This window comes from Pleurodeles waltl, chromosome 9, assembly GCF_031143425.1.
Source record: "Pleurodeles waltl isolate 20211129_DDA chromosome 9, aPleWal1.hap1.20221129, whole genome shotgun sequence".
Taxonomy (NCBI): Eukaryota; Metazoa; Chordata; class Amphibia; order Caudata; family Salamandridae; genus Pleurodeles; species Pleurodeles waltl.
Window position 1 is genome coordinate 125500508 of NC_090448.1, and position 22522 is coordinate 125523029.

The 22522-nt window shown below is 43.0% G+C and overlaps 1 protein-coding gene across 3 annotated transcripts in view; it reads right to left on the reverse strand.

Annotated features, from left to right (window-relative positions):
• The window catches only part of PFKFB4 (6-phosphofructo-2-kinase/fructose-2,6-biphosphatase 4), a 247940-nt gene that overhangs the window by 38402 nt on the left and 187016 nt on the right, over positions 1-22522 (reverse strand). For all 3 annotated transcript variants that reach the window (XM_069206394.1, XM_069206392.1, XM_069206393.1), the window contains exons 8-9: positions 20930-21137; positions 13891-14037 (exon numbers count right to left, since the gene is read on the reverse strand). In XM_069206394.1, the coding sequence (XP_069062495.1) occupies positions 13891-14037; positions 20930-21137 (355 nt within the window). The remainder of the gene's footprint in view (positions 1-13890; positions 14038-20929; positions 21138-22522) is intronic.

Sequence of the window (22522 nt, forward strand, 5' to 3'; positions counted from 1 at the left end):
TAGCATGTGTATCTGCAGCCAACACTAATCTTGTTCCTCTATTAGAGACTTCTAACCACAGGTTCCTCACCTTAGATAAGGCCTGCAAACTGGCTTCAGCCAAAAAAGTCCTGGAGGACAGAACAGGTGAAATGCAGGTCACAACGGACTTGACCATCCAAGCAGTAGTTCTTTCTGAATGTATGGAATGATGTCCACTTGGTACCTGATAGATGTCCAGGACAGGTAACCCTGTGGGTTGCTTCTTCGTCAGTGCATAGCAGATATTTATGCAGGAGTACTATCCATCCGGAGATGATGTGTTTCTGCCAAGCCTAGCCTTTCTTCGCTCCAGTGAACCTAACAGCTTATCACCCATCCTGTGATCTTTGGTGTGATCAATATAGAATGACAGTCCTTAAAGGGTCAAAACTATAAAATCTCTCCTCCTCCTTGGATGGAGGAGGAGTATAGAAGGCAGGCAGAGTAATGCTCTGACCATTGTGAAAAGGAGTGGCCGCCTTCGGAAGGAAAGAAGTACATGTCCAAAGGACCAGTTTGTCAGGGAGGAAGTTGGTGTATAAAGGCTGAACCCAGTCTAAAGTTAACTGGCCCTCCTGACCGGTGTAATGGCCAACAGGAATACTGTTTTAGGGTAAAGAGTGACAGGGAGCAGCTATAAAGAGTCTTTAAAAAAAAAAAAAAAAAAAAAAAAAAAAAAGAACACTGTGGTAGGCTGTGTGGTGTTCGAGCGTATATAGAGACTGAGTCGGAGAAGTGTGGCACGGGTCTTATCGTATATTTTTTTATTCTCTATTACGTATTCACAGAGAAATTATATTGTTCGGTGTTTCTGACGTGGTTACAATTGATTCTTCCTGTCACTCGTTCTTATAATTTCTTCTGTCTTCTTACGTCCTTTCGTAGGGCTGTCGTGACGGTGTCGGATGGGGACCCCTCGGGCGGTTTTCGGGACCATAGAGGAACAGGAAAAAGAAAGAACAGGTAAGTCCTTATGTGGGATCTGGGTACTGCTATTTTTATCTAAAGGGGGAAGGAAGCAAGCAGGGTGGGTTGGTGAGGATATGCAACGGTGAAGGGTTGGTTTCTGGTGCCCGTTCGGTTTCTCTGTCTTCCACCCTCCCCGTTTCTGTGACTTAGTGTCCCTCTCCTCCCTTTCTCCCGCCTCCCTCTTTCCCTTCTCCGGTGCCCGTGTTTCTCGGTGACCCCCTTGCCCCTAGGAGGAACCGTACCTTCCAAAGCCACGACCCTCCGGGGTCGTGGCGGGTATCTCGCGTCCTCGGCGTCTCTTCGAATGCTGTGCTCGGCAGCTGGTCGTTAGCTCCGCGGAAGGAATCCTGTGTGTTCGATATCGCTGTCTCTGGTTCTGCTACTCCACCGGTCGGCGTCTTCTCCGTGGCGTTCGCAGCCTCCGAAACGTAGTCCGTCTTCTTTTCAACTCCTGAAGCCAGGAAGTTGGTACTGGTGAAGCGACGTAGCGTACTCTCGTTGCTATGGGAACGCAAAGCTGAATCGAGGGAACTTGATGAATGATGGCGGTTACGAGGGAGGGAAGAGGCGGTCACCGAGACCCGTCTACAGTCCCCTTCCCATGATCGGGACTGCTCGAGGACCGAGGAGGAAGAAGGAGGAAACCGTGATAGGTAATCAGCGGGACCCTGCTGTGAGCCAGGAATGTGGCGGACCTGGAAAGTAAACGGTGGTAGTTCTAGGAACCATCTTAACACTCTAGAGTTAGAGTCCTTGTGAGAGGCGAGCCATGTAAGAGGGGCATGGTCAGTGTACAGGACGAAGGACCTGCCTAAAAGATAATATTGCAGAGATTCAATCGCCCATTTAATGGCGAGACATTCTTTTTCAATAGTAGGGTAGTGGGTCTCCCTCGGAAGAAGTTTTCTACTTATAAAGACCACTGGGTGGTCGAATCCTTCATCATCGGGTTGGGTGAGCACAGCACCGAGACCGACGCCAGAGGCATCAGTATACAGGTGGAAAGTTTTGGTAAAATCAGGACATTTCAGTATCGGACCCGTGGTAAGGGATTTTTTTAACCGTTTAAAACTATGATTCTGGGTTTCGGTGAATGGTGCGAGTCTCGTGGGGCAGTGCTTAGTCAGGAGGTCAGTCAGAGGAGCTGCGATGGTCGAATAGTTGGGAATAAATCGTCGATAGTACCCTACGAGCCCTAAGAATGATCATAAATCCTTTTTAGTTATCGGTTTAGTTGCTTGTAGGATGGCCTCAACTTTGTTTTTTTGCGGTTGAAGGGTGCCGTTCCCTATCACATAACCTAAGTATGAGATTTCTGTGTTCCCCAATACACATTTCTTGGGATTGGCTGTTAGTCCGGCCTCTGTTAGAGCAGAAAAGATCTTATGAAGATGTAGTAAGTGATCGTGCCAAGTGTCACTATAAATGACAATGTCGTCTAGATATGCTGCGGTAAAGTCCTGAAATGGTTTTAGTACTTGATCCATCAGGCGCTGGAATATCGCAGGAGCGCCGTGGAGACCGAAAGGTAAAACTGTGAATTGATAGAGGCCGGATGGGGTTGAGAATGCTGTCTTTTCTTTGGCGTCTAGGGGAAGGGGAATTTGCCAATACCCCTTTGTCAAATCAAGGGTGGATAAGTATTGGGCTTTCCCTAATTTTTCCAGGATGTCATCGACTCGAGGAATAGGGTACGTATCAAACAGGGAAATATCATTAAGTTTGCGAAAATCGATACAAAATCTAATAGAACCGTCGGCTTTTGGAACAAGTACTACAGGAGAATTCCAGGGACTGTTAGAAGGTTCAATTACACCCAATGCTAACATTTTTTTAATTTCTTCCTCGATTATAGGCTTTCGTGCCTCAGGTATGCGATAAGGGCGAAGGCGGACAATATGTCCTGCAGGTGTTTTGATATTGTGGTGAATCAGAGGAGTTTTACCCGGTATTTCTGAAAAGAAATGCGGATGTTGTTTTAAAAGTTCGTATAGCTGGTGTTTCTCAGTTTCGGTTAGAGCCATATCGATACAGGGGTTCCCTTCTGGATTTGTTTTTATTAAAGGGCATAGTTCTACATCTAGTTCTTTGGAAGGTGAGATAAAATAACCAGTGGCTGTTTGATTCTCTGCCTCCTCTGCAGGTCTCCATCGTTTTAGTAAGTTGATATGGTAAATCTGTGTTTTTCTCGGGTGTGTATCTAACTCTATGAGGTAGGTAACGGGAGTGACTGCTCTAATGACCCTATAGGGTCCTTGCCATTTAGCAATCAATTTATGGTCAGACGTGGGCCGCATTATGAGGACCTGTTCATTTGGGAGAAAAGAGCGTAATTTGCTTCCTTTATCATAGTAGGTTTTTTGCTGTGTTTGAGCCGTCTTTAAATGTCTATGAACATCCTCCCATAGGGTTTGTAATTGAGTTTTTAGTTGGTGGACATAGTCAAGCAGAGGTTTTCCTTCTTCCTGTTCCTCTTCCCACGTCTCTGCTGCCATATCTAGGAGACAACGGGGTTGTCTCCCAAATACCAATTCAAACGGGCTGTGACCCGTAGAAGACTGTTCGTGTGTTCGTATGGCATAAAGGACCAAGGGTAGCTTCTGATCCCAGTCGCGACCAGAATCGTCTACGGTTTTTCTTAACAATGTCTTGATAGTGCGGTTATAGCATTCCACCAACCCGTCTGTTTGGGGGTGGTATACCGAGGTCTTTAATTGGGTAATTCCTAATATCTGACATATCTGTTTCATGAGTTTTAACATAAAAGGCGTACCCTGATCTGTCAGTATGTCCTGAGGGAAACCTGTTCGAGAAAAAAACGTTATCATGGCTTGCGCTACTGTTTTTGTTGTCATACTGGACAAGGGGATTGCTTCGGGGTATCTAGTCGCGTAGTCCACTATAACCAAGATATAGGTGTGTCCTTTAGAGGAGGGGAGTAGTGGACCGACCAGGTCCATACCCACCCGGCTAAAAGGGACCTCAATAATGGGCAAAGGGTATAGGGGTGCTTTCCTGGGCATTCCCGGTTCAGTAAGTTGGCATCTAGGACATTGTGAACAATATCTTCTTATCTGGGCATAGACCCCTGGCCAATAGAATCTCCGCATGAGATATTCTTCTGTTTTTTCTCTGCCATAATGGCCTCCCCCTGGTTGGTTATGGGTTAAAAATAGTACTTGGGCTCGATATGGCTCAGGGACTACTAGTTGTTGCTTAGTTTCCCCCGTGACAGTCGTGGTTATCCTATAAAGGAGATTTTTTTGAACTAAAAAATAAGGACCCACCTCATTGGTGATCTCTGTTTTGGCCGAGTTCCATGCATGTGCAAGGGTAGGGTCTTCTCTCTGACTGGCTCGAAAGGACATGGGTGCGCTGCTAATTTCTGCCACTATCTTATGGTCCCCCTTGATTTCTCGGGCTTCCTGATATCGTGCTTTCTCTCGTCTTTTCTCCGTTCGAGTGAGTTTCTTACGGTTGGGAGAGCATTCAATATTACAATTGAAGAATGGTGCTTCGGTCCACCACTCTGGATTTGCAGTCTGGACGCGGATCTGATCTAAGAGATTATAGAATCGGACATAGTCAGTTCCTATAATACAATCTTCTATCAATCGATCCATAACCCCTATTGGGATAAGATCTTGAAATTGACCCCATTCAACTTTGACCAGTGCCAGTGGGTAATTTCCTTTATCTCCATGTATACAACAGATAGAGACCCATTGATCTGTGGCTAGGTTATTAAGATTTATTAGGTCTTTCCAGATTACCGACTGACTACATCCAGAGTCTATTAACGCAGTGATGGGCTGCCCATTTATTTTGACAACGTGTTTACATTTCTCATTTCCTTTTCCGGTACAGAGGACTCTACGACGAGTGACCCAGATCTCCATGGGTTCCGGCCCTTCTGTTTTCCTAGGACATACCCGTGCAATATGACCCCACTCTCCACAGTGGAAACATTGTGGGGACTGCATAGTTTGATGTTCCACTGGTTTAGGGAACCGGGATTCTTCTGGAAGGTATCTGGGAACTGGTTTTGGTGGCGGTGTTGTGGTCTTTAGGAATGGTCTTGGTTGTAACAGTTTGACGTCCGTGGATCAATGGTAAGCACAGGCAAAGTCTATAGCGCCCTCAGTGTCTACCTTTGGGTGTTGTCTGATCCAATTCTTGGTGCCAGGAGGAAAGGAATCCAAGTATTGTTCCAAAATAATAGTCTTAATCACATCTTCCCTGGTTGTCCCTATAGGTCCCAACCATTTCAAAGCTAAGTCTTTCACCCGGAAGTAGAAGGAGCGAGGGTCTTCATTCGTACCCCACTTTACTTTCCTGAACTTTAACCGATAGTACTCCGTATCATGACCTACTCGTGCAAGAATACTTTGTAGGAAGTGGTGCCGTCAGGATTGGCGGCTTGATATGCTGTTTGTAGGAAACCGGTAAGTAAGGGCGCCACATACTGACCCCAGCGGTCTTCTGGCCATTGAGCGGAGGAGGCTACCCGCTCGAAGTTCGTAAAAAAGGAATCTGGGTCCTCGCCTTCCTGGAACTTTTGTAAGACCGAACTAGGGACGTTGGGATGCACTTTACTGGCTGCTTTGTATAGGTTAATTTTTGTAATGCGGTTTCATGTACCAGTTGATTATTGGCTAAAATCGTAGCCTGACTCTTTAAGGCAGATTGTAAAGCCTCCCTGTCCTCTTTGGCCTCTCTTTGATGTGCTTCCCACACTAACTGCAGATGTCGTTGGCCTTCCGCTAGTTGTTTGATCATGTCCTCAAGGGTTGGAGATTCGCTCATGATGTATACTGCTCGTTAGCCTACCAGGGAGTCCTAATCCCACTTCTGACACCACTGTGGTAGGCTGTGGTGTACGAGCGTATATAGAGACTGAGTCGGAAAAGTGTGGCACAGGTCTTATCGTATATTTTTTTATTCTCTATTACGTATTCACAGAGAAATTATATTGTTTGGTGTTTCTGACATGGTTACAATTGATTCTTCCTGTCACTCGTTCTTATAATTTCTTCTGTCTTCTTACGTCCTTTCGTAGGGCTGTCGTGACGGTGTCGGATGGGGACCCCTCGGGCAGTTTTCGGGACCATAGAGGAACAGGAAAAGAAAGAACAGGTAAGTCCTTCTGTGGGATCTGGGTACTGCTATTTTTATCTAAAGGGGGAAGGGAGCAAGCAGGGTGGGTTGGTGAGGATATGCCACGGTGAAGGGTTTGTTTCTGGTGCCCGTTCGGTTTCTCTGTCTTCCACCCTCCCCCTTTCTGTGACTTAGTGTCCCTCTCCTCCCTTTCTCCCGCCTCCCTCTTTCCCTTCCCCGGTGCCCGTGTTTCTCGGTGACCCCCTTGCCCCTAGGAGGGACCATACCTTCCAAAGCCACGACCCTCCGGGGTCGTGGCGGGTATCTCGCATCCTCGGCGTCTCTTCGAATGCTGCGCTCGGCGGCTGGTCGTAAGCTCTGCGGAAGGACTCCTGTGTGTTCGATATCGCTGTCTCTGGTTCTGCTACTCCACCGGTCGGCGTCTTCTCCGTGGCGTTCGCAGCCTCCGAAACGTAGTCCGTCTTCTTTTCAACTCCCGAAGCCAGGAAGTTGGTACTGGTGACGCGACGTAGCGTACTCTCGTTGCTATGGGAACGCAAAGCTGTATCGAGGGAACTTGATTAATGATGGCGGTTACGAGGGAGTGAAGACGCGGTCGCCGAGACCCGTCTACAAAAACATAAGTAAGGACCAAATAGAGGTCCCATTGGGACAACACAAAAGGAGTAGACAAGAAAAAAAAAGTGTAAACCTTTCAAAAACAAAGTCACAACAGGTGACTTAAATAGAGAGGCGGTCTGACAGCTGCAAGAAAGTAGAGATGGCTGCTAAAAAACCCTAAATGGTGGCCAGAACAAGGTCTTGCTGGCTAAAGACAGAACAAACAACAAAATCTTAGCAAAAGGTGCATAATGGAAGTCCATATGGCGTGAGGAATACTTGGCCCCAAACTTGTCTCAACAGAAGGCCTAGACAATTTTACTGGATGGCTGCCTAGCCGCCAAGAAGACATCACAATCTTTCGAAGGAAGACCAAAAAAACTCAATAGTCACCACTCAATCTACATTGCATGAAGGTGGAGTGTTTGCAGGTTTGGGTGCAGAGCCCTGCCCTGTTGATCCGAACGGAGATCAACTCGAAGGGGCAGTCTGATCAGAGTACAAATGCTCAGGACCTTGGGATACCATAATCTCCATGCCCAAGACACTCAGAGCAGGAGTGGTATCAGGGAAAGACGTACAGGAGTCCAGAGTCCTCACTCGAGGCAGAGTGAGTCATCCAGGTAAAGTCACTTAGGAAACCTCCAGCGCGCAAAAAGGCTGACATTACCCAAACTCTGTGGTGGCAAATTGATCTGCCCAAGGCTCTTCCCAATCTCAGAAGAGACGTTGCACTACCTACAGATGTACATGCCAGGTGTGATCCATGAGATAATAACAATTGAGTTTGTCCGCTCAGAGACTCTGACAGGTGTTGTACGACCAGGAGCATTACCTGACCTTCACCTAAATCCAGAGGTCCTGAGCCTCCTTGCACAGGTACCATGACCCCACCCGCCCCATTTTTTGCAATACCACATGGCAGTGGTGTTGTCCCATGAACACCTAAACCAGCCTTAGTTTGATAGATGCAATGAAGGCTTTCAATGGCAAGGGAACAACCCTCAGCTCCAGAAGATTGATGTGAAGCTGGGACTCAGTCCGAGACCAGAATTCTCTGTTCTACACTTCTCCAAGATGGCTGCCACAACCCAGGAGAGATGCATCAGTCACCACTGTGAAGTGGATGGGGAAGGGAAAGGAATTTGCCGCTGACCTTCCACTGGGGCAGGTGGTGTTCAATTCTGCTGGCAAGAGGATAGCTGTGCTGAATGGAGGGCATGCTAAAGGGGGTTGGAGGATGAGGCAACTAGAGAACTGAGGGACAGGGCAACACAGTGTGACTGGCGTCCCAGTCCATATTTGGCCCCGCTGCCCCATCCCCAAAAAGACTGGGCAGAGTGTTCAGCTGGGTATGGCTAATGATGATGAATTATGTAGAGCGCACAAATGCCTAAGTGGCGTCTTGCCACTATGTGAGCGGAAAGGGTAAGCTACCGGAAAAGGGGCGAGTCTATACAAAAGCCAGCTAAGAGCTAAAGAGAAATGTTTTAAGCATCTTTTGTAAACTTAACAGGGAAGTGACAGATTTGAGCTTCAGAGGAAAGCTATTCCATTGCAGAGAAGTGCATCTGACAAAGACTCTAACCCCCCCAAGAGGCGCACTTGATAGATGGCACTGATATATTTTTGAGAGAACCAGAGTGAAGTGTTCTAGAGGGTTGAAACCAGATAAAACGGTCTCAGAAAATCCGGTTCCATGCAAAGCCTTAAAAGTAATACATAAGTCTTTAAAGATTATGCAGTGTTTACTGGGGAGCCAATGCAGTGCCTTCAAGGCCTGATTTGCAGATTGGAACTTAGGGATCCGAAATAGGAGTTGGCTACTTCTGCAAAATTTGCAGTTTGTTTAGCAGGCCGGTTTGTAAATTCTGATAAAGCCCAAAGCCCATTACAGTAATCCAATCTGGACAACACTAAAGCAAAGATTGCAGTTTTCTGGAAACCGAAGAGAATGAACTGCAGGATTTTCTTTAACATTTTTAGCATTGAGAAAGGGGAAGAAATTAGGGCAATAACTTGATTTTTAAATGTGAGCTTATCATCCATGACGACGCCCAGGTTCTTCACCTTTTTTTTTTCCAGGTATGGGAAGGAGGCCCAGATCTGGTGGCCACCAATCTGGGGACCAGAACGATGGGTTGTTCCCTAAAAAGAGCACTTCAGTCTTGGAAGAATCCAGTTTTGGGCAGTGGCAACCCATCCAGTCGCTAACTGCAGACATAGGTGGTCTGAATGGTGTTAGAGAGACCACAATCTGTGTGTCATCTGCATAGGATACCACTGAGAACCCAAATGATTCATTCAGCGTGGCATGGGTTGTCCCATACAAATTAAACAAGATACGGCTGAGCGAAGAGCCCAGAGAGAACGGCCCCAAAGTGGAGGCCCTCAGTGACCTTTTGCAAGGCTATTGCTGTCCCTTTCATAGCTTGCAAGTCTAACCAGTCAACCAGGAGATCACGGCTAACTGTATCAAAGGCTGCAGACGGATTAAGGAGGATAAGAGCTGCTCTTCCTCTGTTATCCAAAATTACTCTGAATTGTTCCGAGGCCACGATCAGTGGCGACTCCGTACTGTGGCTACCCGTGAACCCAAATTGGGTATCATCCAGCAGATTGTTATTTTCGATAAAACCATCAGTTGCTTGTTCAGAGCTTTCCCAATAATTTCAGTTGGCAATAAAAGGCAAGAGATGGGCCAACAGTTGTTGGTATCATGGCTGATGCTGTGGACACCCAATTTTGCCCCTTTCACATCCAAGTGAAAGAACTGCCATTGCTGGTGGGTCATAAGGGAAAGACAAGGGATCTGGCAGTGATCCTGCTCTCGCAAAAGTGATCAAGGGCCTTGTTGGCATCGTCTGTAAATAGTTAGGAGCAATAAAAGGGCATGTCACTCAATGAAGTCTGAACATCCACAGAGAACGTAGTGGACCATAACCAGGCATGACAGAAGCCCTGGCTCTACACAGACCGTACTGACCAGCATGCACTGAAATCTGGTTGGGGATGGCGTAGCGTTCCTCGGGCATCATGAGAAGCTGCTGCGCAACCAAATTTCAAAATGTGTCAAAATGCTGGCCCAAGGGCATAGCAGTGTTCACTGACCGCAGGGCAAGGCTGGTGGAGGAAAAGAAGCACTTCCCAAAGGTGTCCAACCTCTTAGATTCCCTTTCCAGTGGTGTGGTAGGGAATGCCGCTGGGGTAACCTTCGCTTGTTGAGGCCTGCAAGACCAGGCTCTCAGGGGAAGGGTGCTGTAAGGAAAAGGCTGTCTCGCCCTGGGCGGGGCAGTGCCAACAGACAGGGTACAGGAGCACCTGTGCAAGGCTCAGCCAAGGCCCTCGGGAGCATGTCAGTGAGGGCTTTGTTAAAGGGGAGCGTGGGCTCAGACGAGCCTGTCCCAGACAAATCATCTGTCAAGAGATCGGTGTTGACCTCGAGGGCAAGCAACTGGAGTTTAGGAACCCCTGGTGCTCTGTGCATTATGTTGCAAAAAATGAATCTTTCTCCAAAACTTGGCCCAGAGGGTAATCAGGCAAGAGACTGGGGAGGTATCCAGGCCACCAGCATCACCAAGCTCCTCATATCAGCTGTCATCGTAATCAAGGTCCTCAGTTGGGCCATACACCAACACCTCCTCATCATCATCATCATCATCATCTCCCTCTTCAGAATGGTAGGGTTTGTCAAGGGTTGGAAAGTCCAGGGGCGGAGGAGGCCTGGACTGCAACAACATAGATGAAGAGAAGCACTAGGGCTCCACTGGTTTGGCAACAGGAATGATGATCAGCTTGTTGCTGAGTGGCAGCACCGTGGATGGGGCTGGAAGGGACAGAGCTGGGCAGGGTGGAAGCCCTCATTGCAACGCCCGTCTTGATCTGGGGACGGATCCAGAGGGCTCAGTTGGCATTGTGGGAGAACCCATTGACAGTAACCCAGCAGGGGTACCTCTTGACTCCATGACTCCAGTTGCTCAAAGATGGCGTGCATGGTGACATAAAATTCAGTGAGTTTGGCAGGCGTCGTTTGGGGGCAGGATACTCAGTATATCGACTAGCAGACTCCGCAGGTGGAGGGCAGGTGTGGAACCTGGAAAAATTATGTTAACAAGTAGAAGCTAAAGACCATTTTGAAGACTTCTTGTGCTTTTTAGACCTACTCGACTTCAATGATTTCTTGGATTGGGAAGACTACTGACCACAGAATCGGCTCTGGGAGCGGCCAGAGATCTTCTGTGCAACCAAGAACAGGAGCGGTATAGAATCTTCTTTTGCACCACCACTAGGAGCTTCATTGCTTCATTGCCCGCTCTCAAATTGCCCTTGGGTGCTTCGTACTGTACTCAGCGCAGGCCTTGGGGGTCATATACCAATCCCGTGCCCCAAAGGCAAACCAAGTGGGGGTCTGACATGGGAATCTACCTGGAGCAGTCCTCGCAAGACTTGAACTCCTTAAGGTTTTGCAGGAAACATGATGTTTTAGCACAGCAGGAACAAAGGTCAAAAAGGTTGACAAAAATCTGAAAAACGTTGGTTTAAAAAATGCTCAAGATGCTCCTGATTCACGCTGTTAGCACGGATTACGAGAAACTGATGTCAGTTCACTGGGGTGGCACCTCTAAGCACTGCAACATCACTTCTGACACAGACAATGTTGATGCAGATCCAAACATTGCCACTTATTGATGAAGAGGTACTGCTAAAAATATTCCGGATCTGATGTCTGGGAAATATTCTAAAGATGTGGAATCAGGATCCACATATTACTAATACTATTGTGAAATCTGGGTCCACAGGTGATTTGATATACAGTTGATCCTTAGCTTCACAGCTCTACATCTGCCGGATTTAACGCCACCCCCTAACCGTCCTTCAATGCTCTTGTAACATGTGTAACAACCAACCTCTCTTTTGTATAGGACTTCATGCCAGAATGAGGAAACACAGCCTTTCTGTTCCTCCTCAAACTGCAACTATCATCTGGTGGTGACCGCTATAATATTGCTTTACCGGGTCCTCTTCCTGAATAACCTGCTGTGTTTCTCTTAGGATCTAGAATGAAAATGTACTTTTGTCTCATGTTGTTCCTGAGGTGTTGCATAATACAATCATACCCTTATTTCTTGTTTTAAGGACTGCATATCCTCTCTTGGCCATTTAATAGCCTCTTGATGTGGCAGCTTATAGGGATCCAATGGATCCTCAAACGAGTGCTTCTTTTTCATTTTTTAGCACCTTCTTTTTCCTCTTGATAATAGGCAATGACCTCTCAGGCTGGGTGAGTTTTCAACGGGTTGCTTTTCAATTTTGATAACAACTGCTCCCTTTTCAACCTTGATCATTTATTTAATTATTTATGTTTTCAAAGTCTGGCTTTTTGAAAGACTTGGATACCTTTGTCTTATGGTCAGACAGTCTTCCTTTTAACAGTTTTGCCTGTATTTAAGAAGTTCAATATTACAAGACAATATCTTCACTAACTCTGAATCATCATGTAATGTTAATGGATGTGCATTAGGTGTTTTTTTTTTTAATGTCGTCTCATTTTCCCCTCCGGTTTCCATCTTAGCACAACATGTCAGAAATAACTTTTCTCCGAGTTTCAAAGGCACATTTCTGTTGGCAATTTGAACAAAATTTAAAGACTATGCTCATTATTAAAAATAGTTTTTGAGAGACCCCCCTGCAAACTACAGCCCAGCAAACGTTATTTGATGTGGTAGAGGGCCAATAAAAGCCTGCTCTTTACAAGCCTGTTTTTGTCTTTTTTCTCTGAGCCTAATTTGTACCTATTTTGACTGACACAAAGCTGTCACCCATACTTTCTTTACTTCCTCTGCAACTCATCAAAAAACTACTCCAAACCAACCCATGGGAAAAAGGGTCTAAAATGAAAGGCACATAAGGGGGCATTGTGGGCCTTACAGCTGATGCCAAAGTCAGCCAAAATCAGCCTTGGTGAAAGCCCAAAGTAAAACCTTTAATTAGAGATGCATTTCGGGCTCAACTACAAGATGGCAGATTATTACATAGGGTGTGAATGCAGAAAAGGTTCATGCTGCGAAATTCCAACAGTTTCTTTCATCATCTACCAGGCCTTATCCCAAATGAGATAACTTTGCCAGATGTTCTGATCCAAACCTGGATTGAAAGGAGAAAGTGCAGCAACATTCAAGAAGAGATTTGGGCTGCTGAGCCATGCATTTTCTTATTACAATTTCAGCATTGGAAGACCAGTAATGGGTTAAAGAGGACAAAGATCCAAGGATCAAGTTTGGTTTTAATAGGAACTTTCATTAAGAAAAAAATATACTGTCCCAATAATTAAACTATTGGCACAAGGCATGCATTGATAATATAAAGAAAAATTTATTGGAAGAGAAAGGAACTAATGAAAAGTGGCAGACTGGGAAGGTGTGCTTGAGAGATGGCTGAAGTCAACAACACAAGCCAAGTTTTAGGGAGGTAACTTAAGAATGGATGAAGAAAAAAAGAAAATACCACAAGTTCACAGGTCATAAAATTACTATAAACTAGACATGTCTTCAGTTAAAAACGTGTGTGTAAAAAAAAGCTAGTAGTTGTAAAGACAAATAAAACATGCAATTAAACTGGGTTTTGGTCAATTACTTAATGACTGATGGCAATTGAGTCTCAGGGTTAATACAGGGCCATGTTTAGGAAAATTGAAGTGTATGGTTGTCATTACTATTTTTGACATAAATGTCGACCTTCAGATAAGAATACATTATAATCAACAAAAACTGTTAATATAGAGCACATTACAAACTGAAATATTTGCTGGAGCTTTAATAGCACACACTATTGTAGCCAAACCTGGTAATTCAGTATCCTGAAGTCCGAGTCTGCCTCAATATGAAAGTGACCTGCACAATGCACAAATGTCCAGTAAGAGCTACATTTAATGCAAAGAGCTGTCTTACAACCATGTTATCAATAGGTTCTAAACACTTGCAGGACTAAGTGGATACCTGTACGGCAACATCAGTCGAGTAAATAGACTTTGGCTACAAGTATTATTTTTTTTCCACTGATGTAAAGTATGTTTACAAATACAAATCATGTCGTCATTAACCACATCCCAGGAAGTAATGATGAAAAACGTCCTAGTTCAACTGATAATAATTCCGACATACATATTAGATTGTATTGCCATACCGCATCAATTTCATTTAAGACTTTCCACTGCTCGTAAGGGACTCCCAACGCCTCTGCAGTCTGAATTGTCCTTTTCATCTGGCTGGTCCACACCTTCAGATCTTTGATGCTCTGTTCATTAATGAACTTAGCCAAATATTTTGCAAACTATAAAAGAAAAAAAGCTGAGCATTAGGGCCACTCTCCCGTGACTATGCACATATTTGTTTCCTCAGACTCATTACAGCTGGGTTAGCAATTTTCTAAAAGCCTTTCATAAGAATAAAAGTAACCGTTAGTACATTTTTTTCTACACGCTTTTCACTCAAAAATTTTTCAGCCTAATCAAATTCTGTTAACACCATGAGCACTGACACTGTTTGCTTTCATGATGCAGTGTTCTAACATCACGTACACAAAAGCATTATTATGCTAAATGGAAGGCTGCCTTGTCTGTGTCAAGCCAACAAGAACATTGAAAATCACCATACAAATACGCCAGCCTTTTGGGAATGCATTTCAAATACTAGCTCAATAATATGCAAGACAAGGTCGTCGAGGAGGACCATGCAAGCGATGAAGAGCAAGGCGAATGATGAGAAGCGGGTAAAAAAAAAAAAAAATCCACGTTCCAAGGACCACAAACTAAAAACAGCTAACAATCGGACTAAAGTAAGTCTGGGTGAAGGTAGTGTAAATGTTTGCTTTATGTGGGTAATATTTGGCTCTACTCTTCACTCTCACTGCCCAGACGAAAATCAGAAATGGATGAGTCCGCTAACAGAAAAACCACATTCACTGCTTCTTAATTCAAAATTATTTTTTCAAATCTCAATACTATTTGTGAGGCCGCACAATTAAACACTCGTTTTCAATCAGAAGTCCCGGTTTTATGTACCAAAGCAGTAACCAAAATGTCTAAGTCTTTAAATACACAAAGGAAATGGTGAGACAAATCCGTAAAGGATAGATGGAGATTAGGACTCTTTTTAATTAAGATAATTGGTAAGTAGTATGAGTGTTATCACTTCAGGATTGCATGCAGATGTGCCACAAACAGCTTTGCCCATTAAGAAAAATCATAAGACACCAGGTAACTGCAACACACATTGACTTAGCCAGAGTCATATAACATTTTGGACATACTATGCTGAAAGCTGCGGGGGCCACACAGTGCAGTGAACGCCTCTTAAACATGAAGCCTGTAATTAACAACAATAGAATTTGTAATACTTGCAGGACAGGGTTCTGAACGTTTCCTACATGACAGCCGCACGTACCAGTTGCAACTGATAGTAAAAAGAGCACATTGGCTGGTGAAGTCCCTCTTACAAATGTTGAAAGGATGGGGCTAAAACGGTAAAAAAATAAAAAAATAAAAATAAAAGGAAGGTCCCGTGAACTTACAGAGGGAGACCGTAATCAATGCTTCTCATGAGATTTGTGGCAAACCAGCACAATGCCACATATCCACCCACAGACATTCCTAAATGTTCAAGTAGCCACCAACTGGCGTTTTTAAGTAGATACTGCCGGTTCAAAGAAAAAATCATGTCTCAAGGAATTCAAAGAGATCACTGATTTAGGACTCCTAACACAATGTGCAGGAACACCTATATCAATGACCTTAAATTATATTTCAACTCTGAAGTTAGCCTTAGAATTCCAGACTATTGAAACACAGGAAGAAGAGGACTTCTTACAGCTACATTGATTCAAAACTGAACTTTGAGAATGTTACCAAGTTCTCTGGTATCTTTCCAAGTAAGACATAAAATCGGATTTCCAGTTCAATAAATTTTTTTTACTGTAGGAACAAAAATAGGCTCATTTTAAAACAGCCAAAATATTTCTCGCCTGCGTAAGAGGTAAAATCAGAAGTAGAGGACCGTGAAAGGGGTCGGATAACTACTGAAAACGTCTCAACTTTGACTTGCTATCAAATCAATAGCTTGATTTCAAAGATAGAAAACCCTGAATTGCTCCTTGTGGCCACAATATAACAGTGGGAAGAGTTCAATACAAGCTAAACATGTTCCAACCGCCTAACTGCACAAGACAGGTGTATGCCTCAGCAGGAAAAAAAAAAAAAAAAAAAAAAAAAAAAAAAAAAAAACACACATTAGCAGGGTGCATTTTATTTACACTAATAAAGTTAAAAAAGTTTCTGATTTTTGCCCTTGATTTACTTGTGTGCCTAGCATTATAACTATGCTGAATTTTTCCCAGCAAAACTAAAAAAAACAATTATCTGCGGGTCTATCCACAATACACTGAACAAATGTTTGTCAGAACCATTTTTATTAACATCAGATAAGTTTATCCACATATTGAGGCAAACAATGATTTTTACATCCTTGGCAAAGTGAAAATATATACTTTGTTGCAAAGCTTTCCATAAAACCTTAAAAACTGGGATAAAATTTAAAAAAAAAAAAAAAAAATATGTAAAATCGCATTTTGGCTTGCCTGCCTCCCAAAGTGAATTTCTTAGCCAGTAACCATTCTTTGGAATGCTGTACAATTTCAACTTAAGCACTGCATTAACCATCTCAAACTTAAAGAAATTTAGCAGGGCTGATAAATGCACTTATAAACCGTTCTAAGCGCATTAGCTAAGATATAAACATTTTAAAACAAATATTTACCAATATCTTCGGTCATAAAAATGTGCTTTCAATTTAGTAAATAAAAACAAAAAGGTAATTTATCTTTTCAGCTCAATTAGAAACGTTATGTATCACAAGTGTAAATAGCCTTGATGGATTTGAAGGACAACCGCTGCTTGAAGCAGATAATGGGGGAAGCTGCGCTCGGAGTGGCGCTAGATGTGTTCGCTGCATATTAACATTCTTATCAGTTACAAGCTACTGCAACAACTTTGATGGGTTCATGGAACAGATTACAGCAGGCACATGTGGTGCACTGCAAGCCATTTTTGTTGTACATGCTTTTAACTTTTTACTGCAAATCTCCTGTTACCAAAGACCATGTACCATATGGCACGACCTCACTAATGTGAAAAACCAAAAGGGAAAACACCAGCTTGATGACCCGCAGTGGTTAATCTTGAACTTCCACGAAAATAAGAAGACTTTTGTGTGGGAATAAACACAGAACAGTGATCAAATTCCGGGACCAGAGTACAACATTTAAAATAAAAGTTTGCACGACATGTAAGAAAAAGCTATTTGAAGGAAAAAAACATGGGAAAGGAGCTACATATGAAATAAATCATGCAGTGGTCTGTTTGGTCTGAATGATGGGACAAAGAGGAGTGGTCGAAGACGTGACGCACAAAAAGAGATGACGAAGGTGAGTAAACAAAGCCAAGTCCAGAAATGAGGCATGAGGAGAGAGGCAGCGGGGCAAGGGTTTATGAAAAAAGGGAATGGGAGTCAGCCACAACTCTAGGAGCAGCAGTGATGGGAGCTAAAGAAAGAAAGAACCACTAAAAATGCTTGTATGGGGACTAAGCATGAAAAGGTGAAGACGAAAAAAAGCAAGAGAGGTGAACGGGATGCAAAAAGGGCCGCGGTGGGGGCAAAGTGTGGGAAGAAGAACAACTTGTAGCTAAGTAGCTTTCACCATGAACGGCTTTCATCAGGTAGGGTTTGTCAGCCTGATGATCTGAATTCAAAAGTGAAGATCATGAGGAAACCTCTTACATGAAAAGGATTTGGCAGAACCAGTTTCATCAGACTTTTCCCTGCAAGTCACAGAGAACCATGCTAACACCTCTATGTTTGATATTTACTTTTAAGAGATCCAGAAATGGATGTCAACTAAGTAGGTTAACACTTCATGAAGATATCTCTTTTCAATATGATGGCCAAAATCTTGGAATGGCAGAAATTTTCCAATAAATGATAACCCCAGTTCTAGATTTCACAATTATTTCTGCTCTTGCCCAAGAACCGTTCTTGGGGAAAATTAAAAAAAAATAAAAAAATTGAAAAAGTTTCTGACCACAGGTGTGTAACTATATTCATTTTAAAATTATAAAATGCAACTAGATTGCATCCATGTGCTAATATGTAACAAACAGTGGACCAAATCTGCCTTAACCCCTGTCTGGAAGAAGAACTAAACAAAACACTGTGCATATCTTTTGCAGATTTCCTCTTCAGTTCAACAAGACTGTTGAACCAAGAGTCATGAATGTTTTAATGAACAAATGAAAGTGCAACTGTCACACTCGCGGCTGGTGTTTAGGGTACATATTGTGATATTTCCACAGAAAGGTTAGCATTCATTATCCAAGTCATAACGGGGGAAGCTGTCCTCAGGCGCTATGTCATAATCAACAGTTGCTGCCGGCGGCCCTGTTAGCCAGCCTTTCATTTCGAAACAAAACAAAAGCACTGAATAGTTAGATGCGTTATCTTGGTGTGGTGTACGTGCAATGACGATCAGAGTAGGCACTGCATGAAACAAGTTGAACAAATTAAAGCTACTCTTTCACCCCCCACCTCTGAGGAAATTCAGTTAGGCAGCATGCCAACATCATTTTTTTGTCTGAACTACTGTATCCACTAAATATGTAAGCTATTGAGTCCAAAGGGCAAGTGCAATATCTAAAACGTGATACAAACTAGGTTTCAAATGATCACCTGATGAGAATTCAGGACTGACACGTTGCAGGATTGAAAGCTTCCTTTATCTAAAGGATCCAATGATGAGATAAGCAACGTTCATAGTAGTGTTAGAAGCCACTTCATCCCTACTAATGTAACTGCCTATCAAGGTACATCAAGAATTTGGAGACACCTGGACACAATTGTTTTCCAGTGTTCAAATAAGGTTAGGTCCTGGCCATTCACAGACTTTCTACTGGTACAGTACAGCAAAATACTGGGCATGTTTGCGTATTTTTGCTTAAATGTCTTCATTTTAGGGGATTTTCCTTAATTTCTTCTCTTGTTTTGGATGAATGCTGACTTTTTCTAGATAATCACTCGTTGGCTTAAAGTTATGAAAAGGGTGTTTCCTTTTCAGTGAAGTAAGAAAATGATGTCAACCTCAAATAAAAGCAATCAATGGCCATGCCCTACCAATGCTTCAGGAGATTTGTCTACTCTAATTGAAGGCATCACATCACAGGACCCAGATCTGGGCATACCCATCCCACTTAGGGTGACACACTAAAGTATAAGACAAAGTGATGGATGGAATTCTTGAATTAATCTCAGCCACCGGTAAGTACTCAGGAACGTGGAACATGTGCACACTGCCACTGGAACCAAGCTACACTTGTCTGATGAGCCCTAATCAAAGTGAAACCAGTACTGGTTCGGGAGGGCCTGGCCGTCCCGGCTGAACTGTTCCCATTGGAACGAGATTGATTTGCATATGGTTGGGTCGACACTTAGGTGGCATGGTTTGCTAAATGATGATGGATTTGTATGTGGCTGAAGTGATAACCTGTGTCTAAGATGAATTCAAGCATTTTGTCCATCACTTTTTTGCACCCTACTGTGTGTCACCATAAGTGAGTAGGCTATGCCCAGATATGGGTCCAATACACACTATGCCTCTGGAACCAAGCTATACATGGCTGATGAGTCCTACAGTGGGCAAAACCAGTCCTAGGTTGCTTGTTTTACAGTTTGGCAAGGATCTGCCTGGAAGTTTGGCTGGACTGTTCCCACTGGAGCAGGTAGAGATGGATTTGCATATGGCCAGGTCCAAACTCGGGTGGCATGGTGTGTTAAATAATGATAGATTTGGATGCGGCCCGAGTGATGACCAGTGACTGAAATTAATAAAAGCATTTTATCCATCACTTTTTTGTATGCTAGTATTTTTTTTCCTTGCAACCGTAACTATTTATCTATCTGGTAACCCATACTATTTTCCATCTGCAAATTGTTAGGGTTAAATAATTTCAAGCTAAACGCACAGAAAAGGCTAACAATGCTCACCATGTGGCTTCCTGGCACCACACAGGTTCTTGCAATTCCGCATTTTACCACACAATGAGTGGACAGTCAAATACAAAAATACCTTAACTACCACGGCCTTCCTTGACTAACTTCAATAATGCTTCAATCGGAACTGAAGGCAAATGGTTTAGGCATAATAAAAGCTAACTTGTTTTTATATAAATGCAATGTTTTTAATTAGCTACCTTTCCACAGCTAATGCCCTGTTTGTAATGTGCAAATTTGCTGTATGCATAATCTTTTGACAAGTTTATTCTAAGAGCAAAAGCTTCACAAACCATGGTGGCAGAACACTACTTAGACCCCGGCACAGAGGAATGCTCCCATATTTTTTTCCTTTATTTTATACTTTCTGCTAGTCCTCCATAATGTTGCACAGTCTTAATCATAGTCACGAGAGGTAAACACAAGGAGTCACACAAATGAAAATATACCAAATCAACAAACCAGAAACAGTCAACAATCATTAACAAAAACACAAAGTGGCACAGCAATTAATCTGTTTAAATAATCTTAGTTTCCATGTCCTGGCAAACTGTTGGTTCCATATTTTGGAAAACCCCTAAAAAATTCAACAGCAACTATCCTTTTCTCAAAGCAAGTATTATCAAATATGCTTTCATATTCTTGTGAATGATTCCACTTTAGCAATCTTTAGTATCTACGCACAATGAGACTTTGGCTTGTCTTCCAAGAGTGCTATCATAGGGGGCTGTTCTAGCCCACCATGGGCCCTGCAACACATTTATAACTACACTATCTACTTAAAAAAAAAAAAAAAAAAAATCACATCAGACCCACATAATAGTCAACACATTTTTGATTTTAGATCACTTTCAACATATTGAAATTTTGACCCAGTGCTCTAAAAAGATTAAGGCTATTAAATGTATGCCAAAAAGAACTATTCGAGTTCCAATAAATTTCTCATACTATAAAGCAGGTTTGAAGCCAGAAAATAAAATTGTTTAAAGTGAGATAACATGGAAAGACATGCTAGATTCAGAAATAGAACTGCTTTAGGGGAGTTGGTTTTGCATTGTAAGGAGATTAATTTTGAAATAGAATAGCACAATAATGTAATAATGATCTGTGCCAAAGACGCTCTCACATACCTCTTTTCCTCGTTGGGACAATCCAGAATCCCCTCCTATTTTGCCTCTTATATTTAATTCACTTTCTCCGTGGCGACAGAGGTAGATTGAACGAGGAGCTACATGAATATTCATGAGGTAGTACACAATTCGACTCTGAACATGGTCCATAACTCTGTTCACAAGGTAACGTCGTCCAACATCCATGATCTTAATATAAGACAGAGACCTTTCAAAGTTGGAAAAAGCTAAATATTAGTTTTCCCCTCGTTTCTTCAATTAAGTTCATGTCATTCAAGAGGTGCCTTCACAGCAATATCTGGTGACTTCAAATAGCTATTTAAGATACACTTACAGTTTTATAAATTACCATATTAATCATGGCACATGGCAGCGCGGGCTAGCATTTTGAAATTAACACAAATACTTAGCAATTAAGGCTAACGGCCTAAACCATGCGAGCATTCCACATGCAGATCATTTTGGCACAAATGACCGCAATTAATACGTTTTCGAGGATTAGAATATGGGGACTTTGCTCTGGCACCGAGGAATTGACAACATATTTTTATGTGATAGACTACATTGACTTCAGTGGCTCTTCAAAAGTAAGTGGGAGAATTCCGTAAATTTTCTTTATATACACTAATCACCATGAGCATTTACTATCCGACTGGTTAGTCTTCATCTCTTTAAAATGCGTGCACAAATTTCCTGCACACAATCACATGACAGTAAGCTGTGATCTCAGCTTTTTTAGAACTCGAGCTTGGTAAGACATTCCACTACAGAGCACATGGATAAAGAAGATAACCTCTGCAGAGCATACTATACTGTAACCTTTTGAGGTGTTGGTCCCCGAAAGGTTGGCTAAGGAACTTTAAAAATGAAACAAGGAAAACAGCGAAGCTTTAATTTAAGCCACAAAGATCTTTAAATGTGCTTGCTTCTGAATAGTTGAGGCAATTATTAGCAGCAGGCAGACAACTCTATGTCAGCCAATCCATCATGCAAATGAGGGGACAATTTTCCAGGGCCAATAACTATGGAACTTAAAGCCATATGTGAGGGATAGGCAGGATGAAAAGACTGATGATCTCTTCTAAATGGCACTTCAGCACAGAACAGAGTGACCTACTTCAGGAAGCCACAGAGGGTGGGGGGCGGGGTCAAACAAAATCAACATCCTTGTCACTCCAACATGAACAGCTTCTAGGAAGTCGTCTATGATACGTAGGTAGGCCATTTCCATACCATGCCTGGTTCAGACATAAATGGAATCTGATCGAAGACACTGACTGGTGTTCTCTATTACATGTTCTAGAAGGTACCCACAAAAGAAGTCCCTTATCTATTTTATTTTGATCTGAAAGTGATTGGAAGTGGCATTCTAGAAGTCTTAGGTTACACCATTTGAGGATGCTGAAGTCCAGGAGTCGAGTAGGGACTGTGCAGGTTTCAAACGCTCTGAGTGGAATCCTGCACTCTGGTCACCTTATGCCAGTAGAGTTGTTTGTTCAACAGAACAGTTTATGGTATATTTTAAGAATTGATTTAGAGTCCCAAATCTTTTATCCATGTTTTTTTTTTTTTTTTTTTTTTTAAACATTTTCT